General features: G+C 54.9%; 1 protein-coding gene, 1 long non-coding RNA gene and 1 pseudogene across 12 annotated transcripts; 1 reads left to right on the top strand and 2 right to left on the bottom strand.

Annotated features, from left to right (window-relative positions):
* The first annotated feature begins 525 nt into the window (after nt 1-525).
* LOC116600658 lies at nt 526-3,146 on the top strand. The gene is made up of 2 exons (XR_004289746.1): nt 526-1,953; nt 2,315-3,146. It is a non-coding gene; the product is annotated as an uncharacterized LOC116600658 (long non-coding RNA).
* Nucleotides 3,144-26,137, bottom strand: ADAMTSL4 (ADAMTS like 4). 11 transcript variants are annotated; one of them, XM_032360824.1, is made up of 21 exons: nt 25,863-26,137; nt 21,441-25,712; nt 20,794-20,919; nt 14,785-14,986; nt 11,580-11,684; nt 11,324-11,399; nt 10,684-11,039; nt 9,782-10,463; nt 9,434-9,536; nt 8,555-8,691; nt 7,990-8,194; nt 7,579-7,751; nt 7,317-7,428; nt 7,028-7,213; nt 6,710-6,839; nt 5,951-6,155; nt 5,398-5,574; nt 4,902-5,108; nt 4,610-4,789; nt 4,179-4,323; nt 3,238-4,032 (listed from the first exon to the last, which is right to left on the bottom strand). In XM_032360824.1, the coding sequence occupies exons 4-21, from the start codon at nt 14,793-14,795 to the stop codon at nt 3,896-3,898; spliced, it is 3,327 nt and encodes a 1,108-aa protein (XP_032216715.1). In that variant the 5' UTR covers nt 14,796-14,986; nt 20,794-20,919; nt 21,441-25,712; nt 25,863-26,137; the 3' UTR covers nt 3,238-3,895. The 11 variants fall into 11 exon arrangements, with proteins under 11 accessions (XP_032216710.1, XP_032216715.1, XP_032216714.1 ...); XM_032360823.1 differs by having other exon boundaries at nt 21,441-25,986; nt 26,083-26,130; XM_032360822.1 differs by having other exon boundaries at nt 21,549-26,137.
* On the bottom strand, nt 11,691-13,333 carry LOC116600656 (annotated as a pseudogene).
* Nucleotides 26,138-26,455: the final 318 nt, after the last annotated feature.

Below are 26,455 nucleotides of genomic sequence, written 5' to 3'. Positions count from 1 at the left end.
CTGAGGCTTTCCACTTCCTGTGGAAGAAGCCCCTCCCCTGCCCCCACCCTTTAAAGCTAACACCTCTTCATCACCTGCCTGTGACAAATAAGCCCCCTCTTCTCTAACTCGCCCACCCAGTTGCCTCCCAGCTCCAGAGGTGGTGGATTTGAGGGGTGTTGGTAGGAGAGCGTGGGAACCTGGGAACCCCTACCACATACACCCAAACTACAATCTCTAGTCTAGGCTGATTCTCCGTGTTTCAAGGAGAGGGGGCAGCTCCCTGACTCAGTTCATTCTAGTGCGGGAGCACGTTAAGTTAAAGTGAAGTGTCTAAAAAATAAGTAAAAATAGAGCGCTTGGGTGGCTCAGTGGGTTAAAAGCCTCTGCCTTCGGCTCAGGTCATGATGCCAGGGTCCTGGGATGGAGCCCCACATCGGGCTCTCTGCTCAGCGGGGAGCCTGCTTCCTCCTCTCTCTGCCTGCTCTCTGCCTGTTTGTGATCACTGTCTGTCAAATAAATAAATAAAATCTTTAAAAAAAATAAGTAAAAATAAAATGAAGTCTCTATCTGTAAAACCAGGCAGAAGGGGAGAGTGAGAAATGAAAGAGGATCTGGTCAGAGAGAATCTGGAGGGGAGCTTCTTGCATGTTGTTCTCACTCTTATCCCTCCCTCTCTGTCCCCCTGTCTAGACCCTCCATATTTCTGCTCTCTAGGGCTCCTGACAGAGGGAGCCTCAAGGCTGGCCACTCACGCTTGGGGCAGCCTGTGGGCCCTGCGCTCTGCCGCACCCCTAGTTAGCAGGAAGGTTGAAGCTGGTTCAGTGAAGAGTGCTGGTCTCCACAGACCCAGCTGTGAGCACCTGCTTGCAGGGAGGCCCAGGCGGGTGGGGAAGTCTAGGAGATAAATTTAGTCTGAAGGCTGCTGCTTATCGAATGGGTAGTTACCCTGGGGAAGCTGGGAGGGGCGAGAGGAGAGGAATTCTGACCCAGCTGAACTGAGACCTCACAAGTTCACCCCCAAGTACAGATACAGAACCACAATCCCCTTCCCCCAGCAAGCACTCAGAAATGACGCTGGCCAGTTTCTGCACACTTGATCTCTCTTGTGCATACCAAGATTATTCCTATAACCTCCCCACCCCCACCTCAATTCTCAGAGGTCCACTTCCTCTGCGTCCTTCCCTAAATTCCCCCCAGTATGCCAGACCTCGGGGCCACTCTACCACATCTCTCTGGCCTTGGCTCACAGCTTCCTCTCTCCCAAGTCCCTCTAGAGGGTTTCAGAGGTCAAAGGAGAGGTGTCTGGCCACACTACTCCCCTAGAAGGGACTAAGAAAAGGGGTTGCTCCGGGTCAAAGTCCCCTTCCTGAAAGCTTCCACACTGACCCCATACTGACTTCATGACCAGAGGAAAGAACCCTTAGGGGCTGCACTGAATCCTAGCTTTAAAGTGAAAGGGGAGGGGGCAACCCCCCAAACGAAAACCCATATTCTGAGAAGTCAGAGGCTGGTGGCTGTCAGGGAGCTCAGGGGCAGCCACAAAGAGCAGGGAGGTGCCGAAGCTGGGGGTGCCCCAAGAGGGGCTGCGGCTGCGATCCCCACCTGTGATTGGTTCTCAGACTCGGGCCAAACTCCAAACCTGCCCAGCAACAGCCCTAAGAGGCCCTAAGAGGGAGGGGAACTTCGGAGAAGTCAGCTGAGCTGGGGCCACCACCCAGGCTGCAGCTTCCAGGAATCGCTGGGAGGGCCCCAGCTAGTCACTGCCACCCCCGCCCTCGGTCTTGGGACACCGCCTTCTGCCCTCTGTATCTACTGGGCTGGGGCAGAGCCCACTTCCCTCCCTGATCCTCCCCATCTCTGATCCCCTTACAGGTTCACCCAGAGACAGAAGAATATGTCTAATAGCTCCTCTTAAGGCAGAACAGAGACACCGAGACTGCACTTGCCCTCTTCCTCACTCCTTCCCCCAGGGTGAGTCAGTTTCATTTTCCTCTCCCTCCACTCCCTTGGCCTCCTTCCTCACCCATTTTCCTTCCAAGATGTTGCCCAAAGTCTTCCTTCTCAGCCACTTCCAACCCAGGAAAAGTCCCCAGGCAACAGCATGACCCCAGTCTGCTGCTAGAGTAGAAATCTTCTATCCTTGGGCAACTCTGGTATCCTTCACAGGGTCTTAGTGTGTTCAAGGAAACGGTCATCACTGAGTTCAACTGTTTCCACAGGCCTTTATTAATGGCCTTACTTGGTCAGACTTGTAGAGATGCAGAGCTGGGGGAGGGATGCTTCCAATGGGGATGAATCTGATTCTGTTGCACTGCCCCCCTTCCTCTCCTAGACACAGGGACCCCCAGGAAATCTGGCTTCCAGAAGCAGAGATCTGGAACTCAGACCTCAGAATTGCAGAGGTCCGTACTGTGGAATAAGCTGCCCGCTCTCATACCACCTTTAGCAAGCTATTTACCTTGAGCGATGACAAGACCGCAGGAAGGGAGACTAGCATGATGCATCTCTGAAGAATGTCTCTGGCAGGACATCCAGTACTGCCTTGGCTCCACCCTCGACCCCGCCCTAAGTCCCCTAGAGCCGGGCCAGGCCAGGCTCCTCCTCCTCCAGTCCTTTCCGCAGAGGGAAGCAGGGAGGGGCAGAAGTCACTTCCTTTGCCCCACCCTAGCAAAAGCAATAAACCGAGAGCTTAATGCGGAAATGGGAAATGAGGGCAGAAAAGATGGGTGAAGCAGGCAGGGAGGGCCAAAGAAAAGAGAACAGGAGAAAAGACCCCTGCAAAGCCAACTGCTATTCAGCTCAGCCCCAGACGGAAAGCAGGGCTACTGGATTCGAAGAGACTTTACAGAAAGACTCAGTCTATGGAGAAACCCACCACAGGCCATGCAGTTTTTCCTCAGCGCTGGAACCAAGCTCCCAACTCCATACCTAAAGTGGGAGAAGTGGTGACCTCTAGTGGTCGATGGCCAACCTGCAGGGCCTATGGTTGGCCAGGATCCCCTCCCGGGATTGGGGCTCACTTAACATCCTATCTGGGCCCAAACTCTCTCTGCCTGGGCTATAGGTACTATTCCCCCTTCCCACCGCTCATTCTGACCTCACACTGCTTGTTTAGGGCCCAGGTGAATGGGTTCCCATCAGGACAATAAAGAGCCTGTTTCTCATTTGTCATAATCATCTTTAATAAAAAATAAATTAGTTCTGGGGGGGGAACCATTTTCGGAGGTGGGGAGTGGAAGCAGGGGCTAGGGTGTCTTGTTCTATTTTTTTCTTTTTCCATCCTCTGCCCAGCTGGTCCCTGCTCTGGGGAGATAGTCTCTCTTCCTGGGGTAAGGCAGGACTGGCAGTGGCTTACGCCCATCCCTAGCTGATTCTGAGAGGTAGGGATGGAGAGACTAAGTGTGGGGAGGAGGGATCAGATGGTAAATGGTGCTTTAGAAGAGGTGAGGCCTGAACATGAGAACTGAAGTTTAGGGCACAAAGTCAGGTTGATGGGGAGACCAGATGCTGTGCAGTTTGGATTACTAAGGAGCTGCAAACTTGCTTTCCTCTCAGCCTAGAAAAGTCTCAGGGAAACAGGCATCGTCCACTCTCCACTCCTCTTCAGTCTGTTTCACTTCTTTTTTTGAAAAATAGTATGTGTATGAGCACATCCATCCATGCAGGCCCCCAATACCCATGTGGTGCACGTGTGCACACGGACCATCACACCACACACACACACACACACACACACACACACACACACAGCCACATATCTTGACAGTCGTCTTTGCCACCTTCAACCATCCTAGGGGACACCCCTGATGAGACTAGGGCAGGCCGGAGAGCCAGAGAGTACAGAGTGGGCTGATGGGTGGGTGACTGATGGTGGCATGAGGAAACCATGAGGAGAGGGTCTCCTGTACCCATTTCAGGCAGGCTCTGGGGGAGAACGCTCCAGGACATGGGCACAAGAGCGGCAACAGGTGGCTGTGTAGTAGGGATAGACGCACAGACGGGCCTGTACCACCAGGGGGCAATGTGGAGAGCTGTCCTTGCATTGATCATCTGGGGACAAGAGGAGGCCAGTGGGCACGTCACCCAGACCCTTCCCTCTGGAGGTGCAGTGCCCACTCCCACTGGTCCTCTCTCATCCCTCCCATACTTCAGTTAACTCCACTGTTTGGGGGGTTGGTGGGGGAAGGGCTCTTTACCGGGGCGCTGGCTGCAGGGCTGGCTGTTACAGGGTCGTTTCCTGGAGGGCCGCAGGTGAGGAGGGCATCGGACGCTGAGGGTCTGGTTGGCGGTCAGACACTGGACCTCCCTCGTCTGAATACCCCCCTGGCAGGAGCGAGAGCACTGTGGACACCCCGCTATCAAATCAGACCTTTGTTATGATCCAGGTTCCTCCTGACCCCCAGGCCACCTCCTTCTCTCAAAGTAGTGTGTGCATGTGGGGCCTCTCCTGAACATTATGAAATCCCACATGGACGGGGCCCACCTGTCCTCCATGTCTACATGGAAATAGGACAATGATAAACCGACTGCAGCTGGCCTCGTCCTAGGACACAGTGGGGATGCCATGAGAGGAGCCTCCCCTTCCCTGAAGTCCGCGCTTAGTAGGACAAGGGGGCCAGGCACTCACCGGACTCCAGGGCGTAGAAAACCATCGGTCGTAGCAGTCCTGCCCCTGACAGGGCTGCAGGGCAGGGGGCCTAGGCAGGTGGGAGCAGTTGCTGGGAGAAGTCACATTGAACTCCATACCCAGTTTGGATACACAGATGATGTCTCTACGCTGTGTGCCAGAGCCACATTCTGAGGAGCACTGATGCAAAGGAATGGGAGGGTGTGCAAGAGGAAGGGAGAACAGGGGTGACTCCTGCCAGCCCACAGGGACTCCCACTGATGGACAGTCCTGTCCCAGGCTTTTCACTCACCTCGGCCCAGGGCCCCGTATACCAGCACCACGTCATCTCACAGGGTCCCAAGCTGCAGGCACGCATGTCCGGGGGACGGCTTCCCGGTGCACAGCTCTGCTCAGTGGTCCCAACTCCTGCTTCCTCCTGGCCTGCCCCACGGGACTCCCCACTCCCAAGGCAGACCACAGACCGTCGCTGGATTCCTGTCCCACACTCCGCTGAGCACTGTTGAGAAGGTGATGGATTTGGGGGGGAGGAGGAGGGGCTGAGGGTGATGCATCCTGGATCCCCAGAGTTAGGGAGGGCCCCGACTACCAGCCAGCTAAGCGGAACCTGTCCTGGGGGCTGAGGACCCTAATGCAAGTTCTTCCTCACTTATATCGCAGTTCCCAGTACGAGTGGCATCTAGCCCATAATAGGGCTTGCTGAGTATATGCATACGGAAACGTGTTGGAAAGATCTTAGGTTAGGGGCACCAGGGACGCACGACTGGGACGAGGGGTGCAGGGCCCACCTTGGAGTTCCAGTCGCTGTGGAACCAGGCTGTGGTACAGGGCCCCATGTCACAGGCCTCTCTGCTGGGGGGCCGCGGGGGGCCCGACGCACACTCCCTCTCGTTCACTTCATCACCGTTGCTCCCCACACAGCGAACCTGCCGGCTCCTCTGGCCCCGCCCGCACCGCACTGAGCACTGAGGGTAGGAGAGCCTCTGAAAGATTCCCAGACTTCCCCACCCCACCCCCCGACACCCCCGGCAACCCCCCCTCCCTGGGCCCCCAGCTCCACGGCCTCTGAACCAGGACCTGCCTCTGACCCCTGACTGAGCGGTTCCATGGCTTTATGGGCTGAGGGGCAGGCTGGTGGCTCTGGGCCCCCAAACCCTGTCCAGGGTCTTATTTGGATTTATAGATAGGGGCTTCTCAAGAGGTCTCGTTAGTTAAAAAAAAAAAAAAAAAAAAGTCTCTGCTAATTAAAAAGGACTGGAGAGACCACTGTGCCTACCCACGGGTGCCCGTTCACCTAGGCTCCTTCCTCACCTAGCAGCCTCCCTGCCAGGTCCCACTCACCTGGCTCCAGGGGGAGCGAACCTCCCAGTGGCCACAGAGGCGCAGCTGACAGGGCTGGGTGGCATTGGGCCGAGGGAGGTGTCCACAGCGCTCGGGAGGCACCGAGGAGCCGCCGCCCCCAAACTCCTGGCGGCAGCGCAGCTGGCGGTGCTGGGTGCCCGAGCCACAAGAGCTGCTGCAGGACGTCCACTCGCCTGCCTCCCAGCTGCGCGTGCACAGCAGACGTGGAAGAGGCAGAGACACAGAGCAGGGAAACAGAGATGAGTAGTGGGGAAGGAACGACAGACTTGGGCTGGGGGGACCCACAGAGGAGAGGGGGAATCTTCATCACTTTGAGTCTGAGGTCCCTTGTGGGGCTCAGGCTGCCAGGGTTTTCTTCCTGTCTAGGGAATGTAAGCCTTTCTCTCTCTTTTTTTAAAGATTTTATTTATTTATTTGAGAGAAAAGGAGTGTGTGCACATAAGGAGGGGAAGGGGCAGGCAGAGGCAGAGGGAGAAGCAGGTTCCCCGCTGAGCAGGGAGTCAGATGCGCGGCTCCATCCCAGGACCCTGAGATCATGCTCTGAGCAGAAGGCAGGCAGTCAGACGAGTGAGCCACCCAGGCATCCCAGGAATATAAGCCTTCCTAATCAAATACTGTCACTGATCCCATGAGCTGGGTGCAGAGCCCACGGTGAGATCCTACGGCAGTGTGGACGTGTCTGCCTGGGACAGCTCTCGTGCTCCTAAGACCCTAGCCCTCCCTGTGGGCCGTACTCACTATGGGGGGCATGGAGGACCATGGCAGGGCTCCAGGGGGGCTGGGGGCCTGGCGCCCATGGCACAGCTGTGTTCATCCAGCTCCTCCCCTGACTCACGAGAAATGCAGAGGAAGATGGGGCGCCAAACACCTGAAGGGGATGAGAGGGAAGCCACAGGAGGCAGGATGGCTCAGAGCTCGGTGGGGTCCCAGATGCTGGGATTTGACTTGTTACAGAGTCAAGGCATGGACCATAGTCCAGGGTGTGGGATCAGGAGTGCCAAGTCGGGGATGTGAGCTAAGGGTGCCAGGAATACAGGCTGGTGCATGAAGTCTCACCTTTTCCACAGGATGCTGAGCACTCCGAGTGTCCCACTTGCTTCCAGTATCCAGCTGGAGACCCCAGGGGTGTCCTGGGATGGGGTGGAGCATGCATCTGGGGGATCCGCACCTGACGCTGGAGGGTGCCTGGGGTCCGGGCAGGGCGGGGCATCGAAGCGGGTGGGGGCTCCACCCTCAAAATCTCTGTGCAGGGACAGTTGCGTAGGCAAATCAAATACCCCCCACGGCCTTGAAGCTCCCCCGGCAGCCCCTCCCCACCTCCTAGGTCTGGGGAGCAGAGTCTCACCTGGCTGGAGTTGGGGGAAGTGGGGCTCTGGGGTGGTGCTCCCAAGGTCTGGAAGAACTGAAGAGATAATATACTGATAAAAAATGCCTGGGTTCTCCTCCTGAAAGATCACCTGGGGAGAGAGAAGATAATGAATTGTCTGGGGGAGGAGGCTGGGGGGCATACTGCTAGTCTTCTCCGCCATCTTGTGCCCCACAGCTTTGCCCCCAGAGGGAAAGGCCCCCCTCTCCAGCAGTCCAGCTTTCCCAGGTCCCAAGCTCACATAGACATCCACAGGCTGGGTCGTGGGGCCTTTGGCTGACAGACTCTCCCCCTTGCCCTCCTCTCGGGAAGGCCGGTTGTACAGGAAGACAGTTCCACTGGCCGTGTAGGACCCAGGGGGATCCACGGCCCAATTTCCATTGATGATGGACTGGCCCCCAGGGCCTCGAAGGGCTGAAGATTGGAGGTCAGGGCACAGGGTCAGTCATAATGTCCTCCACCTACACCCCACTTAGCCACAGAGAGCCCGATACCCCGCACTCTCTCGGCTTCCTCCCACCTCCGCAAGGGAAGGAGCCCCTGACTTCTCTCTGCTTGGTCCATTTCCTGTGCTCAGTGGGGTTGTGGATGGCTGAACCAAGAGACCAGGAGTGGAACAGGACCCAAGACTCGGAGAATCTGGAGAGCTCACCAAGATAGTTGGAGCTGGGCCGGAGCTGGGCAATCTGGAGCTGCGTGGCTCCGGCAGGAATTGACAGGATCCTCTGATAGCCCAGAGGGCCCCCCCGGTCTGTGAGGTTCCCTGAGACGAGGTGGCAGGTGGAATCATCCCCTCCACAGACCCCACAGCCATCTGGACGCCTGCCAGAGCCGAGGATCCCATCACAGCCGGGGCTCTGGGGGAGAGTGAGGCAGGGGCTACCTGAAGCCAGACCCCGCCGCACCCCGCCTGGTCCTCTCGGGACCCTCCAGCTCACCCTGCATCTCGATCTTTACACTGTGAGGGAGAAGGTGTTCCTGTGCCAGCCCATCACCCCCAGCCAGCCTCAGGGAAGCGTGCACGCGCCTGTGGGGTTCCTTCCTGCAATTCACTTCTGGCTCTGCTCTCACCTCCAGCGGGTAGGTGAGAACTTTCCTTTTTGCAATGTCAGCCTGGGGTTTTGTTTCTGTGATGATGACTGAGGAGACTGTGTGCATGCCCACGTGTGTGCACGCATGTGTGCATACATACACACACACACTCCATCCTCTCTCACCAGACAGCGTCCAGCCACGCAGATATCTAGCGCTCCAGGCTGACACAGGGTCCCATCCTGGACCTTTTCCGTGTGACGGACATAGAAACGGAAGCCACGGGGACGGCAGTTCAGTTCACAGCGTTGGGAGCCCTGAACTAAGAAGCAGGGTGGGAGAGTGGTTAGCTGGGGTCCCGGCTGGGGGGCTGGCGAAGGTTCCATTTTGGCTATAGGACATCCTGAGCTCGCCTACGTCGCCATGGATGGAGGGAAAAAAAAAATTCTGTATTCTGAAAGGTTGCTTTGAGGGTCATACAAAAACTGAGTCAGGTCAGTTGAGGTCACTGAGATCAGCAAAGGGGTTGTGAGCTGTGAGAGAGAACAGATACCTGAAACCTATGATTACATGAGCTCATGAAGGGGTTTCTTGGCGTTGGGTTGACACAGGCCGAAAATTAAGTGGACAGTAACTTGGGAACAAGTGGTCTAGTATTAGCGAGGGCCCACGGTACACCCCCACTCTGATGTCATCACCGGACAGGATCTCTCTGGCCATGCCCTCCTCCTGTCAGGTCCACCTCCTGGGATGGACTTCTTCCTGGAGGAAGGCAGCCGTAGGGCACTTCTGTATACTCCCTCTCCCAGCCTGATCCCTCTGCGGGGTTATCCCTCACCATCTGACAGCTGGGCCCTGTCGGAAACCCACTCCCCTTTCCCAGCCTGTGCTGTCTCTTCACCCCAACCCTGAGAAATAAGAAAGAAAATATTACACAGAGGAGAAATGCAAGGGCCTACAGAAGAGAAATAGAGGGGCTGGTGTCTCCCTCTCCCCATCATCCCCCAGTCTGAAACCAGCTCATCTTCCCGGGGTGGGGGGTGGAGGGGGGCTGGAAACCTCACCTTCGGTAAAGGGCTCCCACTGGTAGAGCTGGCCCATGAACTCCTGGGAGTCAAAGGCGGCACACTGCTGGGCCCGGGGGTCTGGCTGCTCAGGGGGGCAGGGCTGAGGTGGGGAGATACAGAGGAGTCAAAGCTGGGGAGGAAAATGGGGGTATGGGTCAGGGCTGGATTTGGGGGTGGGGGGGAGGTCAGGTCCGTGGAAGAGCTCCAATGCCCCTACCCTGAGGAGGTCAGATGCCAAGGCCCTTCACCCTCAGGTCCAGATCTGACAAGCTAAGGACCCAGACTTAGGGCCAAGGAAAGCAGAAGTGCAAGTCTGGAGAGGGGATGGTCCAAGGAAGAACTCACCGCTTGGCTGCAGGCTCTCAGCTGCTCACTCTCCCCAGAACACCTTGGCACAGGGCTATTGGGAGCAAAGAGGCTCCAGAGCGAACTGGAGTGGGGGCCATCATTCAGCAGAGGCAGCCAGCCATCTGGATAGTGGGGGGCAGGCTCCATGAGGGACCCATGGAGATTCCCCCCAGGTTTCCAGTGCTCCTGGCTCTGGTGGCCTCTGCCCCGAGGGACAGAAAGGAAAAGATTAGGGTATCTCTCAGCCACCTGGAGACTGGCCGAACCCTGAGAATCTGGCATTCTTGGCTGAGGGGACACATGGAAGGAGTTACTTTCTCCTGGGTAGGGGATGGACGAGGCAGGCTCTGTGCCAGAGGCCTGGGCTCTGGGGTGGGGCTGCGTGGGGAAAGGCCTCGTTCTAGAGGGCACTTCTGTCTGAGTAGTTTCAGGGTTTGGGGGTTCTGCTGGGGGGTGTGGGGGCCGGGCAGAAAGTTCTGTAGGAGCGAGCTGAGTTTGAGCTGTGTGGTTTGTGGAGAATGGTTCTGTTCTTGGAGTCAGGGATGGAAGATCTGAGGTCTGGGAGGTCTCAGCTCTGGGCAGTCTCTGGGGGTGCCTGCGGTTACGATGCAGTGGCAAAGCAAAGGGCACTCTCCCGTAACCAAACATTCCTGGCTTGATGGGGTCTCGAACCCGGGACCTAAGAATGTGTAGCAGACATGGGGTCAGAGCTCTGGCCAACTCCTGCCCAGCCTCCCCAGCCTACTTCTAGCACCCAAGATAAGCCTCCCTAAGCCCTGCATCCTTTGCTCCCTTTCCTTCATTTGCTAAGCCCCGCCGCTCAAGCAAGGCCCCGCCCCCCTTGAAGCCCTACCCCTCACGACAGGCTCCGCCCTCCCCCTCGAAGCCCCACCCCTCACCTCCGAGTTCCTGGAATCTCCCGGATTTCTGCTCTCCCTAGTTGGGAAGTAGGACCTCGACGTGGGCCACCTCTTCCCCTAGGCTGTGGCCTGTACAGGGGGAGGGTTCCTCGGGAAGTCTGAGGTCTGGGGCTCTGACCCCGGGGGAGCAGGGCTTCTGGATGTCTTGGGGGCCGGGGTGGGAAGGGCAGGTCCTGGTGGAGTTGAGCTGTAGGGAGCTGACATGTCCGGCTCCTGCGCTGCACCCCAACTCCACAGGGCTGGGAGCAAGAGGCCCACTGCTCCCAAGGACCCCAGACACCCTCAGGACCCTGGCCCTCCTCGGGGAGTGTCTGAAGAGAGTGTCCAGACAACACCTATGTGGACAAAAAAGTCAGACAAAATCAGAAGGATTTTCGAGGGAACTGTACAGGGTATCTAGTCCGGGACCCGAGGGTGGGGGCAGTTGTTACTGGTCCAAGGTCAGAGTCAATAGCGGAAGTGAGACTTGATATTGTTTGGCAAGGAGTTAGTTGGGGGTGGGGGAGTGGGAAGAGAAGGCAAATGTGAAAGGCGCCATGTTTTATCAGAAGCTTCAGAAAACGGGAGGCCCGGCCTGAAGAAGTGGGGTGGGTGCTAGGGAGGATGACAGTATCACAACCTCTGGTCCCTGGCGCACCTCCTGATCCAGGCCGAGCTCAGGGAGGGACAGAAGCAGCATCAGACACAACTGAGGCCTGCAAACCAGCCAGAGATGGTGTTATGACGCCCCCTCCCCCTCAGCAGGCTCCCCACATCCTAATGCCAGCTTCTCAGAAAGCAGATGCTTCTTATTACTTGCCCCCGCCCAGCCCAGTAATGGCCTTCCCTCACTTGCAGAGACAGAGCCGCCCCTCTGCCCGCAGCCCCGCACTTACCTGCCCGCCCACTTCTCCATCGCTCCTCCCTCGATGCCCCGGGCCTGGGAGAGGGGACCGGAAGTAAACACACTACTCAGGCATCTGGGTTGGAGTGGGCGCGCTCTGTAGGGACAGAAGCCTGGTGGTTACCTCTCCAGGCTCCAGAGAGCCAGGGGTTGGCAGGGATGGCTCCTCAGAAGGACATCTCCCAGTAAGGATGGAGGGGTGGAGGAAGACTGGCCCATCCCTTTATGACCCTAAGGGTAACAGCGGGAAGTAATGCTGCCCTTTCCTGTCCGCTAAAGGGTGAGGGGTCTGACCTCAACCTCCCAACTGTGGCACAGTCCCCTCCCCTCAGCCTGCAGGAACTTCTCAGCTCCTCCCTCCTCTCGACTAGTGACTGTTTACCGGCCAGCTCAGGCCATACATGCACACGTGTCTTCCTTAAGATTATTTTTTACTTCGTTTGCCTCCTGCCCTCTGGAAGGTCCTGGACAGTTAAGGAAGGCATGGGTGAGGGCAGCAGATACCTACTCTAAGGAGCTAAGACGAAGTCCCTTGAGGTTTCCTGTTCTTACTTGCCTCCCAGCCTCTTCTTCCGTTTTATTTTAACTAGGCTCCTTCTGGAACTCCGTGGCACATCTCTGCTGGCCTCACTTTGTAGCCAAGAGATAAACTAAATGGGCTGATGCTTTAATCTCTTAGAGAACCAGGTGCTTTTCCCATTTTATTTAACCTCCCTCTAGGGACCAGCATCCCTCAGCACTGGTTCAGTGAGGGCTCATTTCAGGCCAGGTGATGATGGGCTGGGGGAACCTGGGAAGGAGAGATGCAGCCCTTGCTCCCCAGTCATAGTCCTATCATCCTGAGGAGCCAGGAAGTCCATCCTGAAGTCTAGCTTTCATCATCAGGGAAGTGGAGCTTGGAACCCTAGCCTGGTCTCAAAGCCACCGCTTCCCCAGTCCTCTCCAGCCCCTTGCTGCTCAGTACGAGCCCTTCCCACCCCCACTCCTCAACCCGCTCTTAGTTCTGCTTTCCAGGAAAAAAAAAATGTTTCTGTTGGATCTGAAAGGCACCCGGGAGAGGAATCCAAGGAGCTAATGCCGAGGTGGGCCAGCTTAGGGGCAGGAAAATGACAGAGGGAAGGGCAGGAATGTACTTGGGGGTAGCAACACTCTCAGTCCTACTCCCCTCCCTGAGACCCCAAGACCTGGAAGTTTGGGGGGGGGTTTGCAAAGGCCGAGCCTGAATTCCCAGGGTCACCGCAGCTGTTTGGGGCTAGGAAGGGGTTGCTGATGACTGCTCCTTCCCCTGGCTGGGCTAGCCACTGAGGTCAGCAACTCCACCCTGATGGGGGCGTAGGGGTTCCAGAGAAGGGCCAACGGTCCACCCAATCCTTCAGCTCTCTCCCTGGCCCTGTTGCTTGAGGTCAAAGAGGAGAGATGGGGCGGATGGTCACTGTCTGCCCCTTCTGTACTGCTGGGTACCCTCTCCACTCCCTCTCAGGCTCTGCTTCTCTCTGCCCCCCTCAGCACCGGCCCCCCCATCTTGCTGTCTCTCTCTCTATGGGTCTACCCAGTACACATAATCCTGTCCTGAGCTGGGTTTGGTTTTGGCAGTTCCCTGGAGAAGTGAGGGGTGGGGGGTGGGGGTGACGTGAACTCCTGGAGCCCTGGCCAGGCCTGGCTCCCTCTCTGGAAAAGTCCTACCCCACCCCCTGCACAGCTGGGCAGGGGACCCACACCCCCTCCACTGCAGAAACAGACACACATTTGTGCTCCTCACCCCTTTTCATGTTCCTCATCTGGTGTGTCTCACTGCCCATGGTGAGGAAAGGAGAGGTCAAAAGTGGTCATCCCCGTGGCAGGCCGGACACTGGTCTGGACAAACCTGGGCCCCTCCTGGCCACACCTCCACACCAGCCAGTGAGGATCAAGGACAGACCTGGGCAGGGCTAACCCCTTCAACCCCAGAGGGACCCACTTCTGGAAAATGGGCTGCTGCTGCAAGGGAGAGGGTAGGGCAGCGTGTTTCAGGGCTGGCTGGAGAGTCCCTGCCCTGGGTCAGAACTCCTTGGTCCTCACTGTGCCCTCCATTCATGGGTTTTGGAGGACGATCCAAACAGGTGTCCTTCCTTTCCAGTCATCAGGCTTTGCCAGATCAAGGGCACCCCTGCGCAACCCTCCCAGCGTCCCTGACCCCAGCTCCTGGATTTACGGGGGGTGACAGGGGCACACATCCTCGAAGGAGGCCCCGGCGAGTGCGGGGAGGTCCTGGGTATGTTTTCCAACTTTACTCCGTGACTTAGTAGGAATTTTGGCGGATACTCCGCCGGGGTGATGGGGCCAGAGTTCCACAGGATCCGAAACCCCCTCCCCAGGAATTCGACCCCAGGAACTAGAAGATCTTCCGAGGCTACAGAGCTGGGGCCGGGGTCGCGGCTGGGGCACGACCGCGGGACGCGGGGAGCTGGGGCTGCGCGGGCGCGCGCGGCGGGGACTCTAACGGGACCCGGGAGAGAGGGCGGCCAGGACCGGGGGTCCCGACGGGGTCTGTACCTGCTCTGCGCGGGCCCCGGTGGCCCGTTAACCCTTCTGTGCCCGGGCGCTGCCTGGAGGTAGCCTGGCTCCGTGGCGGCCACTCCGGCCCCTGAGCCGGGCTCGGGACACTGCTGCCTCTGGCCGCGGCTCCGCCCCCGCGCCCGCGCCCGCCCCCGCCCGCCGGCGCCCCGCCCGCCACGCGCCCAGCCCGCGCCCCCCGGCGGCCCCACACCCGCTGCTCGTCTGGGCCACCCACCCCAGGGCTGCGGGCCTCGACCACCTCCGCGTGCCGGGCTCCGGACCATGGCTCGGGCGAAGCCGCGGCGGTCCCTACCCCCTGCGGAGGCAGCCGTAGCTGGGCTCGTACGCTGCACCCGGCCGGGGCTCTGGACTCCCGAGACCCCGGCTTCCCGAGCGGGGTCGGGGCGGGCTGCGCAAGGGGCGCCGAGCGGCGTGGGCGAGCCCCGCGCAGAGAGGAGCTGCGCGCTGCAGCGGGATGAGCCATGGGACCCCGGGCCAGCGGGTGTCCCCGCGCTCGCCTTCCTGAGAGCCCGGTTACCCCTGCCTCTCCGGGACTGGGCTGCGAGCTGTGTGGTGTGACACAGCTCGGAGACCTCCATGAGCCTCGGTTTCTTTATCCACAAAATTTTACACATGGGGCGTAGCAGAAAGAATGCGCTGACCTGTGAGTCATAGGATCTGGATTTGAATCTTGGCTCCCTCCAGGAGCAGCTCCGTGATCTTAGATGAAGACTCCCACCTTTCTGTGCTGTTTCCTCATATCTGTAAAATGGGACTAATCTGATAACTATGACAAGGTTGCAGATATGTCTGTCCATCCGTAGCTGGAGGAATGCACCCCAAACCCGGAATGGGTGGCAACACCTGCGGAGGAAAAAATAGGCTTTTGCTTTTTAGTCCATACGCCTATATACTGTTTGAATTTTCACTCAGGAGCATTATCTATGTTATTAGTTTTGTTAATAAAACAATAATTTATACAAAATGGCTGGCATAGAGAAGAAATGGTCACTACTATTTAAATTTTTTTTAAAAGAATTTATTTATTTATTTGACAGAGAGAGAGCACAAGTAGGCAGAGAGGCAGGCAGAGAGAGAGAGGAGGAAGCAGGCTCCCTGCTGAGCAGAGAGCCCGATGCGGGACTCGATCCCAGGACCCTGGGATCATGACCTGAGCCGAAGGCAGTGGCTTAACCCACTGAGCCACCCAGGCGCCCCTACTATTTAAAATTTTTAATTGCCATCTACTTGTGAACCACAGTCGTGCATTGTTGGGTTTACTCAGTATTTTCTTCTCTTTCTTTCTTTTAGATTTATTCATTTATTTCCGAGAGAGAGAGAGAGAGACAGGCGGACAGACAGCACTAGTGGGAGGGCCAGTGGGAAAGGGAGAAAAATACTCAAGCAGTCTGTGCTGAATGCAGAACCAGGACTCTGGGTTGGATATCAGGACCTTGAGATCCTGATCTGAGCAAAAACCAAGACACTAAAGCTTAGTGGACTGCACCACCCAGGTGCTCAGTATTTTCAAACTTTGTTTTTTACATTGACTTTTCAATATTTTAAAACCAGATATTTCATAGCTTCTCTTGAAAAACAAAAACATGGGGGCGCCTGGATGGCTCAGTCGTTAAGCATCTGCCTCCCACTCAGGTTGTGATGGAGGGGGCGGTCTTCGGATCCAGCCCCACATCCGGCTCCCTGCTTGGTGGGAAGCCTGCTTCTCCCTCTCCCACTCCCCCTGCTTGTGTTCCCTCTCTTGCTATCTCTCTCTGTCAAAAAAAAAAAAAAAAAAAAAAGTCTTAAAAAAAAAGAGGGAGGGTGCTGCCCAGGTGGCTCAGTAGGTTAAAGCCTCTGCCTTCAGCTCAGGTCATGATCCCAGGGTCCTGGGATGGAGCCCCTCATTGGGCTCTCTGCTCAGCAGGGAGCCTGCTTCCTTCTCTCTCTCTCTCTCTCTGCCTGCCTCTCTGCCTACTTGTGATCTCTGTCTGTCAAATTTAAAAAAAAGAAGAAGAAAAACATAAAAATAGAAGTTCCAGAAACAACCTCTTACATCCCACAAAATCATAGGGTCCCAGGCGCCCACACCTAAGGATTCTAAAGCACCTTTTTGCACTTAGTGCTGAGGACACAGAAGACAGTATATGGCCTCAAGGAGCTGGGTCTAGTTGGAGACAGCTAGCCATGGGGAACTAAACACTTGAACTCAACCAAAATAAATGTTATCTGGAAAAGATGAGGAAAGGGAAAATACAATGTGCTTTTAAAATGTTAGAATTGTTTCCTTATTTGAAACCCAGCATGCATATTTTGCTTTCTCAATAAATCCTTACATTCTTTCCAGACAAGGACTATTTAGGCTACTTTGTATCATCTCTATTTTTTCATACTTTGTGCTTTTCCCCCCCTGTATTTGTAGGGTTAAAATAAATATTTGAATTGGAATGTTACAGAACAAATGAGTCCCAGGTGCCCAGGCCCTCTCTCCCAACTTTTCACTGCAGCTCAGAGGCCTGTGGGCAGGTAGGTAAGCCGAGTGGGGACACCAGAGACTGCTGTGATTTTCTGGGGATTCAAGACCATGTTGCGAGAGCTTCTGTATTTTGTTTTTGTTTTTTTCAGGAGAAGTTATACCCTGGTTTGAAAATATCGAAAAGTCACTAAAAAAATTTCTTAGGACAGTAAGTACACTCCACAAAACATGACTATTGATCAGATTTGTCTACAAGCCTCGAATTTGTGCCTCTCCTTAAAACATCTTTAGCAGGGGCGCCTGGGTGGCTCAGTGGATTAAAGCCGCTGCCTTCGGCTCAGGTCATGATCTCAGTGTCCTGGGATCGAGCCCCGCATCGGGCCCTCTGCTCAGCAGGGAGCCTGTTTCCCCCCTCTGTCTCTGCCTGCCTCTCTGCCTACTTGTGATCTCTCTCTCTGTCAAATAAAATAAATAAAATCTTAAAAAAAAAAAAATCTTTAGCAATGGTCATGTGTTCCTAAAGAGCTTGGGGAGATAATGGGTTAATGCTGCCCTCGCAGGAGGGCTAGTTTATCTAGGGACTGTGGATGATACAGTCCTAACCCAGAGACGTATTTATAGTCCTGGGTTTGGAGGGGAAGCCCCCCCTTTGCTCAGGCCTTAGAGCACAATGCAGGTGACGAAACACCCAGCCCACAGGGCCAGAGGAAGATATTTTAGGTCAGGGATCTTTCAGTGTCCGGGGAATGACATCCCATCAGCATTCATTTATCTAAGAGGAGGCAAACTGCGGAACAGGAGGGAGCCTGGGAGAGGAGGGAAAAGATCTGCCTTTGACATTTGCAACTGCCATGAACTGAAGGTCAGAAATAGTCCTTTCCATTAAGAAGTGGCTGTGGACTGAAGAGCCCACAAGATTTACTACAGCTGTCACCTCCTGTGACTCGGTGGTCTGAAAATATCGTACAAAGGAAAGAATTTCCTATGGCTCAGCAACTTGTGAAGTACCAGATTAAATCTGTGGACATTGCCTCGAGGATAAAAAGAAGTGTTTTTCAAAGATTGTGTGAGAATTAGATGTTCACCCAAAAGCATCTGTAGAGATAGGACAGATAAAAGAAAAAGAGGGGGACAGGCTGAGTATCCGTCTGACTTTTAACTTAACACAGCAGTTTAATGATAATAGAGCTAACATGTATGTGTACAGCACTTACTCTGTGCACGGTGCTCATCTTAACAGATCTGCAAAGAACACCACCAAGAGAAATGCAGTAGTCTGCCCCAAATCTCACAGGTCGAAGCTATTTTCTATATATGTATGTATGTATGTACAGATTTTTGAGAAATTTAGCTGAGTTGGCTTAATCTTTTTTTTTTCTAGTAGTAGATTAAGGGAGTTGTGTTTTGAAGTAAGTAAAAATTTTAACTGTTTCCTGTGAGACATTGTCCTTATTCCAGATAATGTTGCTGTGTACAGGTGGGGCCCAGGAACCCGTATGAAATCATCTGTCTTTTGGCTTGTGGTCACAGTAACCATTTTCAGAAAGCCTGGTGTTGGCTTTTCTGCCTCTCGGAATCATGGTTTGCTCAACTCCTTTGTTCCAGAAGAGCCGCTCTTTTCCCAATCGCTACACACCAGGCTGGTCTCCAGCTGTTGATTCCCAGTATCCTGTCACATTGGCTCATGCTGTTTTCTTTCACTGAGGCCATTCTTCTGACCATTAGGCTTTGCCTTGGCCCATTTAGCTCACTTCCCACAGGTTATTAAAACAACCGATTGTGACCTTTTCCCTGCGAGGAACCCAGTGGGTGGGACCACTGGGCACCTCACCCTGCACATAGCAGCATTTAATAAAAGCTTATGGGATGAACCCATGAATGAGAAATAGGGAGCACCGTCTTAGCTCCGGCCACATTCTAGCTCTGCTGGCTGTCTTGTCCTAGCATGGCTCCAGGGGCTCTAGGGTCATAAAATGACGCAGAAACAGAATGTGACCTGTTTGCTAACAGCAAACAAGGACCAAGGACCAAGGACCAAGACACAGTGGGACGCTCTGGTTTCCTAGTCACTGCTCTGGAGACATTAAATGTGGTCTGAAACTCCCAAAGTTAGAATTCTTCTCAATTTGAGTTCCATATTTCAATCTAATAGTGCCCCTCAGGTAGGTCCCTGGTCCTCGGTGACAGACTTTTCCTCAGTACCTCCCTGAGCACGTGTCTGTCTGTTCTTCGGCGTTCTACAGACCGAACACACTCAGCAAATGTCAGTGGAATCGAGTGAATTGATTGGACAGAACTTGGCAGCCATTAGGTTTATAATATTGTCGGTACTTTGACAACTGTGTTAAGTGGTTTGGGCTCATATGCATATCTTCTTCCATATGTGTTTGAGACATGGCCATAAAGCTAGGGCTTCTGGACCAGTCCTCTGAGATGTTTGTGGATATTCATTGTCTGCTAAGTTGGAAGATTTCTCAGGCCATATCCTCTGTGATAGTCTCCACACAACCAATTTAACAGGTTTAATAAAATGGTACCTGTCTCCAGGGATGGGAAGGACTGGCCAGCACCTGTCCCTCTGATGCAAGCTCCCAATCAGCCTTGTCATTAGGATTTTAGAGAACATTCAAAAGTATCCACATGCCCTTGCAGCTACCAGGTCCAAGCTGTTGCTGCCACTGCGAGCTGGTGATACTCGGCACCTGGTCCTGAAGAGACGAAGTGTTGGAGAACCGGCACCAATCCAGACTCCAGTTCCTTTTTTTGCCATTTGGGGACCTGTGTGGCCTCAGGCATGCTCGGCTTCAGCTTTGTCATCTCTAAAAATGGACTAACAACAGTGCCCAGCTTCTCTACTTCATAGGTTCTTGTAAAAACCAAAATAAAGATGATAGCATGTGTATGTGAGCTCAGAGTCCTGTACAAAAGGTGGTCAGTGTTATGGTTAACGATGCTGTTCAAATTGTTTTCCAGCTGACGTGCCATACAGATCAAGACTCTGCCCTGTGTGAAGACTTACAAGCTGTTCTGTCTAGAGGCCCCGAGTTCTCTGCCCAGGATGACTCAGCAAGGACTTGCCAGAGATAAAGTGACATATTCGTGTGTTCTCTTAGCAGGTTGAGATGGCGGGAGGGCGGGGGGTGGGGGCAGCCTCTGTGCCAGGGACTGGGGAAAAAAGTGATGTTGCTGTCTGGGCAGAAGTTGTCTTCCTTACTAAGATCTCTGGCTGCAGAGCCACTACCAGGACTGAGCTCTGTGATGTCTTCCCCACTTGGCAGGCTCCTTGCTGCCTTGGGGCTCTTGGACCAGAGCGTGAGATGCTCTGTCCTGAGTGGACAAGGGCTGGCTTGGGTTCAGCGGGAGCTGAACCCAGGGCAGAGATGCTCTGGGCAGAAGGGCTAGGCTACAGAAAGAAGGGCAGGCACTGCCTAGTGGTGGTGGGGACCAGGCTTCAGAACTCCAAGCGTTCTGAGAAAACAGAGCAACCTATTGTTTCGTTCTTGAGTCTGGAAGTGCACTTAGTGTCCTGGCCACACAAAGTACTGTGACCAATTCCAAGATCAACTACAGATGTGAATTAAAAGCAGGAAATAGTGCATGTTGTCCCCAGTAAGGTGACAGAAACCTATCTTCCCAGCCCAGAGAGGCTCCTACAAGAGAATAAAGGTCCATGTGATAACTGGACCCAATGTCCTACCCCATACCTAATTCCAGATGTAAATTAAGAATTTTCCAAGCAGAGCAGAGGTAAACAGAGAAAGTAGGTTCTGGAAGTGATGAGGGTCCTATTCGTGGTTTGAAGAAGGTGTCTCATTTGCAGTTACAGAACAAAACAGGGAAGGGCCAGCGGAGCACCAGATTCCATGGGCCAGAATCCATATTCCTACTTACCTGTGCCTCAAGAAATGGCTTCTTTCTCCAATGGGTTGTCACGGGACACAGAAGACTCTAACTGCCTTAAGGAAGGGGTCACGGTAATTCTTCCCATATGACATGAATTTTGCTCTCGTGCCTAGAAGTTTCCCTGCCTTTCCTCTTTCTAGAGAAAGCCAGTTTGGTGTCAAATTAATCTTGACAGATTGTGCTGAAGGCCCAAGAAAGGCAGACATAAAAGGGCAAGAATAAGGGTACAAACTCAAAACTGTGGCCAGAGAGGCGGGCAGGGCTGCCAAAGGAGGGGCAAGAATTTCATACATACCAAGGCCTTGAAGTCAGAAATGTAAGTGTCTGGGCATGATGTGAAGGCAAGGCGAGTCGAGGCAGGAGGTAGTGTGGGCTTGCCCTCTGACCACAGGCCACGGCTCATTTGGGGACTTCAAGTGCCCTGAGTGGACAAATAAGGGCCACGTCTGTGCCTAGTGCTGGAGATGGTTTCCCCTCTCTGCTCACAGCCTTCCCTGCTCTTGGCAGCTTCAGGATCTAGTCTGGCTCTGAGCTTGGCATTCAGAGCTTTGCCCTGTGACCGCAGCCTGCCTCTCCAGCTTCACACCCCGCCAAACAGGCAGAGCCCCTCAGCCAGGGCCTATGTGTCTCCTTCCCTGCCTGGAGTGCCCTCTGCCCTCCCTCCCCTCTACGCTTGGAACATCCACCCCATCCCCAAACCCCCACTCAGTCTCTCTGAGCCAACCCCTCGTCTCCCAGGACCATCTCCATCCATCCCTGTCCTGGCCCCAATCCCTGGCCACGGCAGCTGTCTCCCAGCCAGGGAGCCTCTCACCTTGGTGCTACTGACAGCTGCCTACGGGGATAATTAAATCACAGGGACCGAGTCCCCAGCCTGGGGAATCCTGTTCCCAAGGGGTTGTGTTCATGCCTAAGCATGATGCCCCCCTCTGAACCACTCACTGGAGGTTTGCCTGTGAACCAGGTACTCACGTAGGTGCAGGAACCTGGGCATGAAGGAACCACATTTCAATTTACTTCCCAACAATTTATTGCTCAAGCTTCCCTTACCCTGGGATGATGGAAACTCAACTGTCCCTTTAGGGGATTCCACCCCAGCCTTCAAGCACTCTGCAGCATCAGCTCCTCTTCCAGAAAGACCATGTGGGTGACAACAGAGGTGTTTATTCACCGAGGGAGAAGCTGACAAGTCTCCCAGAGCAAAGGCCAGTTCCTCTTCCTTGCTCTGACCTTCCTGCCAGTGGGGTCACGCTCCCAGAGGAGGGGACGCTGTGGGACAGACCCAGTCAGCCTAGTGGAAGGCAGGGTCAGGGTGGGGTCCAGCCTGTTTACTTAAAACTCAAGTCTTCTCCCCAAACCTGATTCCTCTCCTGATTTCTCACCTCCTGTTGTTGGGACTGTTCTTCGGAAGCCTAGAGTCACCTGAGTCCTTTCTCTCCTTGCTCTAGAATAGTGTGGACCGTTAGAGACATTTTGCCCAGTCCTTCATTTTACAGGCGAAGCACTTGTGGCAGTTCCTGGCAAAGCCAGAGTTAGACCTCAGGTCATTTCACAGATATGAAATCCAGGGCTCTGAGCCCAGAGACTGACTTTCTGGCCTTCACATAGTTATGTGTTCTCGTTCTTTCCATGGCCATCACCTAATGAAGTTCCCCTGGCCTCCTACATCGATGCAGAAGCCTGACACTGTGATCACAGCCTCCACAGAATGCCTTCTCGCCTTCCCCTTCCTCACACCCGACCTTCTTTAAGGTCAGCTCCACTGGCACCTCTCTCAGGGAGCCCTGCTGGTCTTCTCTCCCTCCAGCTGCACCCGGCTCTGCTAGTCCCTGCGGCTCTCCGCGGACTGCAAGCGCACTGCGTCAGTAACTGGCTTCTCCATTGCTCAGGGCCGGAGCTTTGCTTTAAACTTCTGGGTTTCACCTGCAGGGCCGGCTCTCAGTCACCTCTTGTGTGTGGCGTATGCAGAGGGGAAACCTTAGCAAAAGTCTTCGAAATGGCCACAGAGACATTAGTCCAAAAGAACTGGGGACACACGCCAAAAAGGAAGTGTTTGCCCTGTGCCGTGAGCAAGCTCCGAGAGTGGCGAAAGCACTCTGTGGGGAGAAAAGGGTGCATGGGGCCAGCAGGTGTCGCAGAACAGGAGGGGAGGCTCAACACGTTGAGGACAGAAAGGCAGAGCCAGGAGGGTGGAGGCTTGCTACGGGCGGGAGGCAACTCAGCTCCCGCAGCCTCAGGGTACCCCCCCCACACAGATGCATGGGTGCACCTAGAGTCGGAGGTGCCATTGTCCCAGGGTATTTCCAGGGCTCTCAGGTGACCACTGCCCTTCCTGGTCTCTGCTCAGCGGCCACCTGGTCAGTGCGGACTTCAGCCAGGCTCCAAGGCCTTCCCACTCTGGCCTCCCTGGGCCTGCTCCCTGTGCCCATGGCCAGCAGGCTCCACGCCCCTGTGGTCCTAACATGGGCAGCAGGCCTTCTGCCTTGAGCAGTTTGCAGCTTGCTTTTCTCCTCTCTCGGGTACCTAGTGCCCAAGCGATGACTGTGTTTGACGACTGAGTTGCCTTATCTGGGCCCTGAGACTCTTCCTTTGAAGCCTTGAGGACTGAGCTCCAGGGCGGGTGTCAGGAGAAAAACATATCTGAGCTCCTCCTCAGCCCTCCTCGGTGTCTGCGCCTCAATCTGGCCAATGGAAGGCTCTCACACCTGATTGTCTTGCTTTCTTCCACCCGCGGGAAGGGTCCCTTCCACTGGAGGCCACTGGCCAGAGGCAGGGGATGGAGTGTTGGTGATGCCCAGTTCGGCCTCTGTCCTCTCCCTGCATCCTGTCCCGCCTCAGAGGCTGGGAAACGCAAGCAGAGAGAGGCTAAGAGACACGCCACACCGCCAAATTCGTGAACTCGCCCTGGGCCTCACAGTCTCCACAGAGTTTTCAGATTCATCACCCAAACCTCATAAAGTGAGGACGCGTTGGTAGATAGTCCATGTATCAGATGAGAGAAATGAAGCAGGAGACCCCAAGCACTAAGCCAGGCAGCCAGGCCTCCCTCCAGTCTCCCGCCTCCCAGCCAGGCACCTCCCACACACCTGCCCTGTGCCCAGGGTAGGGAAGAGGTTTGGAGGGTCAGCCAGGATTTCCAGCTCCGAGCACCCCTGCAGGATGGACTGATGGACACCGTCATCCAAAGTGATGAGCAGCCTTTGGGAGCCTGGAAGGCTGGAGAAGTACAGGCTGTCCCCTTATTTCAGAGCTGGCAGGCGCCCCACACTGCACGCTCTGAGCTCAGTGTGTGGAACCGTCAAGGACCCGTACTTTTGTTCTCTGGCTACCAGGCTGAGGACTGGATACCATTTGGTGCGAGGTTGTAGGGTCCTTCTGCAGATCACTTTGTTTTCATTTGCGACCAGCTGCCGGCATGGTGTGCCCAGGCTGCCTGGGTTCGCATTGCAGCTCCCTGGTTGGCTACGGGCCAAGGGGACCTCCTTGTGCCACCACCTAAAGGTTCTGCGGGACTTTTAGGGAGGTGATACACATGGAGTCTTCACTGAATCGGGCCCTGCCACAGTGACTCCCCACAAAATACTGGTTGATGTTATTATGTACTTATTCTGGAGTAGAAGAAGGGGCAGGAACATTCTGTTTGGCTTTGTGAGTGGAAGTGGCTGTGCCGGTTCCCATGTGGTCCAGAGGCCTCAGGAGGTTGTGGAAAGATCTCAATTGTTCCGCAGCAGGACAGGAGCTCTGGGGTTTAACTGACCTGCACATAGCCACCCTGGTACCCTCCTCAAGTGTGAACCAGGAGGCCCTAGCCTGCTCTGCATCCTGCCAGGGACCTTTCATCAGCGGCTGACTCCACTCCCTGACTTGTGGCCCCAGATTACCGGGGATCAGAATACCCGAGGGTGGCTGGTTCCTACCCCTGGCTGATGGCTGAGAACAGCTGGGTCCTGAAGGCCCGGCCAGACCTATTTGTGGGCAGGCAAAGCATATCCAAGCCGAGATGTTGGAGAGAATTCGAGAAAAACAGCCCCATCTCAGCTTCCATTCGCCAGGCTAGGGCCGGGCACGAACCCAGGCAGAACCGGGGAACTTCTATTCAAAGCAAAATGACCAACCAAGCCGTTGGGAGTTGAAGTGTGCTTGGATCTGAGCCAAGAGCTCCTGGGGGACTCAGTGGGGTGCTCAGGGGGTCCAGGATTCTCTCTTTGAAGGTGCGGGATTCTGAGGAGCCTGGGGCATGGACAGAGGACAGTGGCTTCAGTGACCTGACCAAAGGGCATCTTTGGGAGAGCTGTTTCTGTCACTCTCCCAGAACAGTGCAGGTGGTGCTCACTGGGCAGCCGAGCCCTCTGAGGACTCAGGGTGAGACTGCTCTAGGCGTGAGGCATGTGTGCACAGGCTGGGGGTGGGAGAGTCAATTTTAGGATCAGCCTGTATGTGTCTCTGCCCCTCCCAGGCCACACCAAGGCTTTGGCACCTTCTTCCCCACCCATCCATTCCTCTCCAGCTTCAGTCCTTTACACTGAAGTGGACTTTTAAAAATAGGTAAAGCACATGGTACTCAGTGAAGTTTCCCATCCTGCCCTGCCCCCCACTCTCCTCTGCAGGGCATCGTGCACAGGTCCTTACTGAGGCGGCACGTGTGTATCAGGCATACAGGTCAATATTCTCCTTTTCTGGCCTTTTTTGGTGGCAGACTCCTCTGAGTCTGGAAAACTCTGGGTTACTCCCTAAAATAAGGCATGCACACACACAGAATTAGTGTATAATTTCAGGGGTTTACTCTATGACCACTTTTGTCCTGCTCAGCAAGGGGTTCTGGCTGTGACTTGCAGCAACTGGGTCTGACCCCTATTTTTTCTCCTTAACACTGTCTGCCCACATTCACACATCCCTCACCTACCTAGATCTTCGCAAGATTTCATCGGAGGCGAGCTTTGAAGGCCTTGACAAAAGAGCTTTAGCAAAACAGCCATTTTGTGTCTTCCTTCAGTAACTTCCTATTATATTGAGACCAAAATAAAATCTCAACTCTTAGCATGGCTTGGAAGGCCCTTGACTCCTGCTGTCCCTGAACGTCCCTCCTGGTCTCATCCCACCATTCTCACCTTCTGTCCACGCAGCTCTGGCCACAGCAACCTTCTTTCTGTTCCTTATTGAACTTGTCAGAGCCAGGTCTCCCATCAGGGTCTTTGCTTCAGCAGCTCCCTCTGCCTGGAAAACTGTTTCCCCTGATGGCAGAACCCCTGGTTCCCTCTGGGTCAGCCCCCAGGTTGTGGCTCCAGGAGGCCCTCCCCAGCCACCCCTTCTCATGGCGTGTCCCTTCCACAGTACCATCCCATCCACGGTCCTCAGGGCACTTACCACTCTGAAGTTATTTTACTTCTTTAGCCATTTACTGTCTTCCCCTACTAGGATGTGAACTCCCATCTCCAGCACTGCAGAATGGGGCCTGGCACAACCTAGGCACTCAGTAAATGTCTGTGGACTGAATAAAGGATCTCAGTGGAGGTTAGATAAGAATTTGGACTCCCCCCACCCCCCACCCCCAAAAAAAGGATCTGGACTCCCTTCTCCATCCCACCAAAGCAGCCCCAGGCAATCTCTGGCTCCTGTTCTAGGCAAAATTCCGGCCTCTCCCTCATTTCTCTATTCCCAGATGTCCTACCCTTTTCCCAGACTTCTGGGGCCCCTCCTTCCCAATCAGCATCTAACAAAAACTCTTTTGTGATTTTATGCCTGGAAGATTTAATCTGAGTCAATTTGGCTTCTCCAGCTCTGGCTCAGTGGAGTCCAAAGGTCTGATCAGCGTTTCCAGTGGACCAGCCAGCAGCTCCGCTGTCTGAGGGCTTGAGCTCCACCCCAGGCGGACCAAGGGTACTGACGGAGGATGGTCCGAGCCTTGCTCCCTGAGCTGCCATTCCTGGGTCTTGGGGAAATAGACGAACACCAACCAG

The sequence above is a fragment of the Mustela erminea genome, chromosome 10 (genome assembly GCF_009829155.1).
Source record: "Mustela erminea isolate mMusErm1 chromosome 10, mMusErm1.Pri, whole genome shotgun sequence".
Classification (NCBI taxonomy): domain Eukaryota; kingdom Metazoa; phylum Chordata; class Mammalia; order Carnivora; family Mustelidae; genus Mustela; species Mustela erminea.
This window is presented reverse-complemented; position numbering and strand designations above follow the sequence as displayed.

Excerpts from the sequence above, each read along its gene's own strand:
- ADAMTSL4 (XM_032360817.1), bottom strand. The coding sequence starts at position 14,721 with ATGGAGGTCTCCGAGCTGTGTCACACCACACAGCTCGCAGCCCAGTCC. Across the intron at positions 5,575-5,950 it reads TTCGCTCCCCCTGGAGCCAG|TGCTCAGTGCGGTGCGGGCG; the intron begins GTGAGTGGGACC and ends TCCTACCCTCAG. Across the intron at positions 4,033-4,178 it reads GCCCTGCAGCCAGCGCCCCG|ATGATCAATGCAAGGACAGC; the intron begins GTAAAGAGCCCT and ends TCTTGTCCCCAG.